This window comes from Vanessa atalanta, chromosome 28, assembly GCF_905147765.1.
Source record: "Vanessa atalanta chromosome 28, ilVanAtal1.2, whole genome shotgun sequence".
NCBI classification, from domain to species: Eukaryota; Metazoa; Arthropoda; class Insecta; order Lepidoptera; family Nymphalidae; genus Vanessa; species Vanessa atalanta.
The window spans coordinates 3,614,371-3,623,749 of NC_061898.1; the positions used below are offsets into that span (position 1 = coordinate 3,614,371).

At 37.2% G+C, this 9,379-nt stretch overlaps 1 protein-coding gene across 1 annotated transcript; it reads left to right on the forward strand.

Annotated features, from left to right (window-relative positions):
- On the forward strand, positions 1 to 8,903 carry LOC125074685 (complex I assembly factor ACAD9, mitochondrial). The gene is made up of 9 exons (XM_047686070.1): positions 1 to 755; positions 2,130 to 2,291; positions 2,904 to 3,047; positions 3,557 to 3,707; positions 4,593 to 4,744; positions 5,765 to 5,880; positions 6,893 to 7,050; positions 7,807 to 7,878; positions 8,674 to 8,903. Exons 1-9 carry the CDS (start codon positions 95 to 97, stop codon positions 8,885 to 8,887), a joined length of 1,830 nt encoding a protein of 609 aa, XP_047542026.1. The 5' UTR covers positions 1 to 94; the 3' UTR covers positions 8,888 to 8,903.
- The last annotated feature ends 476 nt before the right edge of the window (positions 8,904 to 9,379 follow it).

Consider the following 9,379-nt stretch of genomic DNA (forward strand, 5'->3'; position numbering starts at 1 on the left):
TAAAAGGCATATATTGTTGTTATAATTCATATATTTCGTGTTAAAATATTATAGAAATTTATTGAAATTGTTAATACATATTTAATAATTTATTATGAATATCGCTCGCAAGGTCTCTTCAATAATACCGTATCACAATGCGCGGAAAAATGTGTACCGAAAATTTCGTTTTTCTGCTTCAAATTTCGACTCCTCGGCTCAATCACAACCGCAAGTTAGGGAAGAGAAGTATGATTTCGAAGATTTAAAAGTTTTAGAGCGCGTTGAGCGCCGAAAAGCCCAAATTTCGCCATTTATGAAAGATGTTTTCATGTCGATTTTCAATAGAGATTTACTCGCATATCCCGAAATTTTAAACAAAGAAGAATCTGCGGCTTTAGACAACAGAGTTGCGGCTTTAGAAAGCGTGTTTTCTGATCCTAAAAAAACAAAAGACGATCGTAGAAATGCGTTAATACAAACAGGGATGTACGGCGCCCCGGCAAGCCTTACAAATGGTGGCCTGGCGATGAATTACACAGAAAGTTTGCGGTATTTAGATGTGATATCAACAGATCTAGAACTAGGACTAGAGTTAAGTGACCATTGGGTTTCTTTAAATGTTCTTAAATTGGGTTTAAATGCAGATGTTTATCAGAAGTTAGTTAATGACCTAACATCTGGGGAAGAAACTATTAGTATATGTATAAGAGAGAAAATTCCGGAAAGGTTGATGCAAGCTGATTTCAGAACTACAGCCGAAATGGATGGGAAGGGTCTGTGTTGTATTCTTTTATTACTTTATTTCTAGTTAGAGTTTGCTCAACGTTTGAACTTTGAACATGATCAATGACCTAATATCAAATCATAAATATTTAAGTATTAAAGATTTAATGTTTTGAACATACTATTACTTAATAACAACTGTTTTGTCTTAGCCTATAAATATATAGACTAATAACCAGGCCTGGTGTTTGAAATAGTTTTCATAACTTTGGAAGTATAATTATCGAATCAGGTGTATCTTGGTCACATATACTATATAATAAAGCATTTTTGAATCATTAATATTTCACATACCATTGTTTCGAAAAGCAGCCACCATTGAGAAGAAACTGTGAGAATCTTTAATAGTTCTTTTTAGATAAGCAGATTTACAATTATGTTGTTATTCACAATAATTGTTTAATCAGTCCTCGTATTCGATCCTAAATCTAGATATCTTTATCCAAGTAGTTAATTGAAATAGTGTATGAGATCTAAAGGTATATTCATCAAAGTGCTTGTATCGTATAATACGACATATCTAGTAACAAATCACATGGAATTTGTCGATCTTAGATTTGTCTGTTTGCAAGTGAACTAAGAAATACATAGATAGTCCTTGTACATGAGTGGAAGATGATATGTAATACTTTGTAACAATGTAATTTTATGTCGTAAAACCTGTATTTAAGACATTAAATTATTTTTTTACAAACGTTACATATTACCTTCTTTATATAAGACAACTATTTATAGTTTGCTTTGTTATTTATTTCTATATTTTGATTATTGTTCTATCAACTATAATAATCAATCTCTATGCTGTCTTATTCGTACAACTAAAAGCAATTGTTTTTACATTTAAAATAATTTGGTAGAACAGTAAACAGACCACATGATGGTAAGAGGTCACCACCACATATGTTGACTTTTAGGTAGGATATATAAAAAAAAAATTGTTGTTTACTGACATACTCTGTAATTAAAATGATGAAAAAGTGTAATGACTGGGTTCTACTCGGTAGAATTTATTTCCGAACCAGTTATGGCTTCCAATTTAATTAAATACTGTAACATGACGATTCAAATGCCTTTGCAACGGATATTGATGCCGTTTTTTTAAATAGATAGATTCTAAAGATTGCGTCCCTAGCAGCCTGCCTGGCCCCCTAACAACAATGCTAATCCGAACGCTAAAAAACTGGCACAAAATGGCACAAAATTCATATTTACTCAGAAGCACTTTTTAACTAGCCCAAGTGCACAAGCGTGTGCGTAAATACAAATACATTCAAAATTCCTTCATTCTCGTCTATTGAAACAGCAGTTCGGCCATGACTCGAACAATACTGATGTCTAATGATGTTACAAACTTTCCTTTGCAGGTGTATGGCATTTAAATGGTGAAAAGATATGCACGAATTCGACCGGTTACTTACTCGTCCTGTGTCTCGTGGAGGAGACAAGGTTCAAGGCATTCCTTGTTCATCCGAGAGCGAATGGAATTAGCAGCAACAAGAACTTTGTCACATTCAGACAGACACCTGGTAAGTAATACTATTTTGTGTTTAGACATTACAGTAGAATATGTTATCAGGACTAATTGGGACCGAGACTTGTTCGGATGATCAAAATGTTTGAGACACCATCGTACAAAAACAACGTCCTTTCACCCAAAAATAGTACATTAATGTTTGGGTACTTTAATTGTAATACTTTTGTAAAAAAAGTCAAGTGCAATTTTTTTATAAAATTATCAAATCCTGATTGAAGAACGACTGCAACGCGCTTTCGAGCGGCGAAGTTGCGTGAATCATTTATATCATATTTATTTATTTTTATGTCAGTTCACTACAGGCACAAGGGATGTAACATCTTAGTTCCCAAGGTTGGTGGCGCATTGGTGATGTAAGGAATTTCTTAAAGCAACAAGACAGCGGTGACTACTTACCATCAGGTGGTCTATTTGCTCGTCGGCCAACCAATATAATTAAAATAATAATATTTTGGTAAACAGTATATAACAGAAAAAGGGTGGGCAAAGTCATCTGGATGGTATAACAGCTTTCCCTTACGTGACAATTTTTTGCCAGTTTACAGATACAATACACAGTCTGAAGTATTTCGATAATGTTTAAAAATATATATTAATTTTTCAGCCACCCCCTTAGACGAGATCACAGAGGAAGCGTTGTCACAAACACTTGCAGCATCCCGTCTCTACACGGCCACACTGTGTAGGAACAGTCTCATGAAATCCTTGCACACTTGCTTGGAGTATATAAAACCAAGGTACTTTTCAGGTAACCACCGTTTTAAATATAAATTAACTAATATTAATGTACTTGTAGTGTAGTGTACCTACCACAGGTAGGTCTGAGTACCACCCACTCATATATTCTACAGCGATACTTAGTATTTTTCTGTTCCGGGTTATTTGAGCCGGTGTAACTACAGGCACAAGGGATTTAGTTAACAAGGTTGGTGGCGAAAAGATGTAAGGAATGATTAAAATTTCTTACAGCGACCATGTCTATGGGCGGTGGTGACCACTTAAGATCAGGTGGCTAAGTTACACGTTCGCCTACCTATTTTGAAATAAATTGACCACTTTGTGCCTGATGGTATACGGACTCTATGATATTTATTATGGATGAAAAGGCTGTAGATCCTAGGTCTATGAATCAAATGCCCGAAGATAGAATAACTGCGCACGTGCCTCGGAGGGCACGTAAAGCCGATGGTTCCGCACCAGAACCTTGATCGTATCGTGCAGAGACTAACTAAAATTATACTTAATAAATGTTTTCAGGTAAACCGCTCACCGAAGTTCCGACGATCCGCGCCATCATAGGCGACACTCTGCTCAAGCAGTACGCCAGCGAGAGCGCCGAGTACTTCACCGCCGGCATACTCGACGGCTACCTGCAGCCCGACGCCGAACTCGAGATGGCAATGTGCAGGTTCGAATCGGAATATTCTATTTGCTAACGAACAGAATACAAGATGAAATAAGAAATTATTACTTTATTAAACATAAATGATTACTAATGGTAACGCAATGCTATGGTGAACGTACTGTGGTTTTTTTAATGGGTATTCCGGTGTACTAGGGCGCAGTCCTGGGCACCGGTGAGTCGCCTATAACACCCCCCCCCCCACTTCACGTGGGGGAAACGCGTAGTGCGTTTTTCCAGCGAGAACAAAAAAGAAAAGGTGGAAGTGTAAGTGGTCACCACCGCCACCGGAACTTCGTCAAAGTACATCGAAAATGTCAGTTCTCGAAGGAGCGTTAGCAAAAGAGTTCCGAGTAATAACTATTCGACTTGTGCAAAGTTGTGTAAGTGTTTGTATGTATGTTTGACTGCTGGGTATTGTCACGTGATCGACTATTCAAAATGTTTACCTCTAAGAGTAAAAGTAACGTAACAAGCCTCTAAATGTCCCACTGGTGAGTTAAGGCCTCATATCCCGTTAAAGACAAGTCTTGGAGTTTACTCAACGACGCTTCAATGGCGGTGGATAACTCTCTGTCCGCTTTTGATTAATGTTATCACTAAAAATAATCTTACCTTTAAATAGTGTGGTTACAAATCGCCAACAAAATCCAAACTTCAACAAAAAAAACTTCGACGAGAGTTTGATGACGTCACCGCGCCTCTCAGATACAAAACGACGTATCGATCGCACACAGACTATACGCGTGTGACAGAAGACGACGTGGAAGAATATGGCTCCATACACACAATATTCAAGGAAGCCCAACCAGACCAGCAGGCGTTCTTTTAAATTCCGAACCGTCAGTGAAGCTATGTTTAATTTCTAAGATCTTTCATTTGTTTTTCTAGAAACTTCATCGCAAATCACGCTCAGAACCAGCTGCTGCAACTCCTCGCGATACCGGGAATGGAGATGCAGGATCGATGTCTGGAGCTGATGGAAGAGATGAGGCTCCTGACGTTGAGGGGCGAGAACACGGACAACATTAATATGTACATAGGTAAGGCTTTGATTGTATGTATAGATATATTGTCAAAGCGTCGAATAGAGGCCAACACGCACACAAGTAAAGTAGTTTGAAAGTATGACGTTTGGCGAGTGTTAAGAGCTGTTCACAAGGAACATAACAACAGCTCAAAATCAAAATATACTTTATTCAAGTAGGCTTTTACAAGAACTTTTGAATCGTCATTTAACAAACTATTTAAAGTGAAGCTAAGCGGTTTGGAATGTACCTCTCTTACAGTGCCATTGTCTATGGGCAATGGTGACCATCATTTGCTCGTCCGCTTATATATATCATAAAAAAAATACTTTATTGCCAATGTCAGGATTATAAATGGTCTATGGTAAACGATTATTTAAAAATTCGATCAAATTACAAGTCCTTCATTTAACGATTTTTTTTATGTAATAGGTAGGCGGACGGGCAAATCGGCCACTTGATGGTAAGTGGTCACCGTCGCCCATAGACATTGACGGTGTTAGAAATATTAACCATTCCTTACACCACCAATGCGCCACCAATCTTAAGAGTTAAGATGTTATGCCCCTTGTGCTCACTGACTATTCAAACCATAACACAAGAATACTAAGTATTTCTCTAAAATATCTGATGAGTGGGTGGACAAAGCCCTTACACCAAGTACTGTTCAATTAGTCGTGTGTTAAAACCTAAAAGTCTAAATCAAAATGTATTTCAAATCGAATCCAAAAAATATTAATTAGTGATAAATTCACAATAGTAATTAACATCGATTCGTTAATATTATACACAAACATAAAAATCACTGAATCTACAACTAAAAGAATAAATATAATGTCGGAAATTATTGATTCGTCGCATACGCGGTGCGCGGGAAAACTTGAACGTCGATACAAGATGGCCGCCCATCGATTCGACGCTTCACTGTCGCTGTTCGAACCCGTAAATAAACAAGATGGCGTACGATAAGCCGTCACATATTATTTATAATTATGATAACGAAGATATTATAATTAGATGTTATTTAATTTCCAGCGCTAAATGGGATACATCACGCCGGTAAATCGATGGCGACCGAAATTAAACAGATGCGGAATCCGATGTTTAATCCTTCGTTTATTTTTAAGAAAATTCTGACAGACAGACATCAGGTAAACCTTAATCTACTGTTATATACTGTTCGACAGCCTTGTTGGTCTAGTGGCTTGATATAAAACCTCAGATCCTGAGGTTCTGGGTTCAAACCCCAGGTCGCACAGGCCGATAGCAAAATGGTATTTTTTTTTCTGTCGAAAAATTCTCAGTAACAGATAAAGTTACGTAAAGCCGTCTGCACCTGAACTCCTTCAGAAGCAATTTTAATCTTCCACTTACCGACGTAGTTTCGGTAATTTTTTTTTTTCGGAATAGAATAGGAAAGTAGAGTAGAATGAACTGGCAGAATCTTCACGTAAGGAAATAACACAAAAGACCTTATTAATAAAAAAAATTGACATCAGACAAAGGAACTCCTTAATGCTGCACAACTATTTGGTATATATAAATGGGTGTTTATTTATTTATGTATTTTTATAGTATAAGATGGCGGACGAGCATATGGGGGACCTGATGGTAAGTGGTCACCAACCGCCCTTAGACAATGGCGCTGTAATAAACATTAACCATTCCTAGTGCAATAGTTTTTAATAATGTAGTAATTGGTCATTATCTCACAATGTCAACTTTAATAGGCGACGTTCGTTTACGAATTTCAATTGTTTTGACTAATTGATCTCGAACCACCAATTCTTGTCATGGCAGCTAATCTTATGGGAGACTAACTAACCACCCACGACACTTTACAGTGCAGATATGTGCGTGCACAAATATAGGTGCATTTTCGTGATCTGAAGGGAGGGAAAATCCGACGCGATTGCAAGAGTTACGATGTTTGACTGGCATATTTAAGTGCTTTCCAAGGGTTGGGAGTATACATACTTTCATGTCTGAACTCGGGGCTTTTGTTAAGTAATTTACGACGAAATGACAAATAAGTTTTATCGGCCCAATCTGGGATTAAAACCTAGGACCTTGCGAACAGCGGCGACTCTGTAGAAACATTGAAATCCAGTTTTAAGATTTGAGTAAATAATATTTCGATTAAAAACTATTATAATGTTCCAGGAGAGAGATAATCCGAAGCTGGACCTCTATTTATCGGAACATCTGCATCCAACGCTCAAACAGTCTGCCGAGAAGCTGGAGTACTGCGTGCTGAGGATGCGTTTCACCTGCGAGACCTTGATGAGCAGACACGGCCAGGAAATAGGGAACGCGTTCACGTGAGTTAGAGTCGAAAATTAAAATAAAGCACATAGAAGTAAAGAAAATAACTGTTCGTAAATGTCGCATTGATACGCGAAGGCCTCCTCTTCCTTTGAAGTTTGGAGCATATTTCACGACGCTGCTCCAATGTGGTTCGGTGGATACACGTGCCAGAATTTTACCAGTTAATTTCACAGAATTAGACTCATGCAGATAACCTCACAATGTATTCCGTCAATACCGAATACGAGTGATTTATTATAATTAATAATCAGCACATGACAATTAATTGGTGCTTGCCTCGGTTTGAACCCGCAAACGTCGTTTAAGATTACATTACATTAACAGTCTGTAAATTTCCAACTGCTGGGCTAAGGCCACCTCTCCCTTTGACATGGTTTGGAGCATATTGCATCACGCTGCTCCAACGCGGGTTGGTGGATACACATGTGGCAGAATTTCGTTGAAATTAGACACATGCAGGTTTCCTCACGATGTTTTCCTTCACCGCCGAGCACGAGATGAATTAAGCACATGAAAATTCAGTGGTGCCTGCCTGTTCCGTTCTAACCACTGGAACACTGCTATCACATATATAAAATCGTTTGTTGCAACTGACTTGAAACCATTAACTGAGGCAGAACTCGAAATAATAGACCGTCATCTCACTACTTTTAATATCATTCAAACTATGTAAATAAATAATAAAATATAATCAAAAAACTCTAGAGACCAGAATTGTGATTTATAAGGAACTGTGGTTTTTTTTCCAGAGAATTAACAAGACTCGCCGAAGCGGCCACTGAAATTTTAGCCATGACCGCCGTGTTGGCCAGAGCGTCCAGGTAACGTTACTTGTAGAGAATGAGAATCTCGCGGCGCTACTTCTACGGATTATAAGATTTTTTTTTTTTATAATTCGTTTCGTTAAAAAAATGTAGTTGTCTATGGGCTCCTCTTTATGGTGTCTATATAATTTGACAGTATGTGTTAAGTTTAGAGTCTATCGGATACCCTTATAGCCATTAATACGTCACTAGGGTATTAATACAAGAGTCACTTATTTTAATACAAGGAAGGCTTCATCATTATAGTTGTATTTTTTTACATTAGCATTAGCAGCCCGTAAATGTCCCACTGCTGGGATAAAGGCCTCCTCTCCCTTTGAGAAGAAGGTTTGGAGCATATTCCACCACGCTGCTCCAATGCGGGTTGGCGGAATACACATGTGGCAGAATTTCGTTGAAATTAGACACATGCAGGTTTCCTCACGATGTTTTCCTTCACCACCGAGCACGAGATGAATTATAAACACAAATTAAGCACATGAAATTTCAGTGGTGCCTGCCTGGGTTTGAACCCGCAATCATTGGTTAAGATGCACGCGTTCTAGCCACTGGGCCATCTCGGCATAGTTGTATAATAAATAATAATAGAACAAGGTCTTTCATTTTCAGTTTTACGAATTGATATAAAGAAAAACACTTATGTTACTTAGTAAAACAATTAAATTTTTAGTAAGTAGATACTAATAGGTAGTAGGTACCCTCTCAGGTCAAGACCTCTAAAGCTTTCCATTTCTCTTGGTCTCGGGCTATTATGAGCGACATTTTTTTTTATTATTATTATTATTTACATAGAGCGTACTGCATCGGTCTGCGTAACAGCGAACTAGAGATGAAACTGTCCTCGTGTTTCGTCGAGAAGTCCAAGGAGAGAGTGCAGAAGCTTCTATTAGAAGTCAACGATGGGGAGTACTTGAACATGGACCACTTCCGGATCCAGTTCGGAAAGAAGGTTCTGGATAATAAGGACGTTATCGTCGAAAAACCAACGGCTAGAGTTTTTTGGTAAAATAAACTTTGTTAAATAAAAATAATTGTTTTATTTACATTTATGGCAACATCGGTAGTCAGCTTGACATATTTAGATTTTTATTGAAGTTCGAATTAAAAAACCTTTTTGATTGTTTAAATATATTTAATAAAAACTTTAATTATCTGTACTAATATTATAAAGAATTTTATTTTTTTTATTTGTATGTTAAGGGTATTCTCCGAAACTAATAATAATAATAATTTAATTACTTTTATTTGTTCACTGATAAAAACTAAGCTACATTATTCTGAGTGCTATAGGATTTAAATTATATTTATATATTATCGTTTTCTTTTTTAATAAATTTCCGTGCGAATCCGGTGCGAGTCGCTAGTTAAGTATACTAGTTTAGTATACTGTGCTATATATTACACAATAATATTTGGTGCGTCTATTGTTTAAAGTATTATAAGATTACTTCTACTCGAAACAACAAAATTGTTGATATAGACAATGCCTAAAGGATTT

Excerpts from the sequence above, each read along its gene's own strand:
- LOC125074685 (XM_047686070.1), top strand. The coding sequence starts at position 95 with ATGAATATCGCTCGCAAGGTCTCTTCAATAATACCGTATCACAATGCG. Across the intron at positions 5,881-6,892 it reads TTCTGACAGACAGACATCAG|GAGAGAGATAATCCGAAGCT; the intron begins GTAAACCTTAAT and ends ATAATGTTCCAG. Across the intron at positions 7,051-7,806 it reads GAAATAGGGAACGCGTTCAC|AGAATTAACAAGACTCGCCG; the intron begins GTGAGTTAGAGT and ends TTTTTTTTCCAG.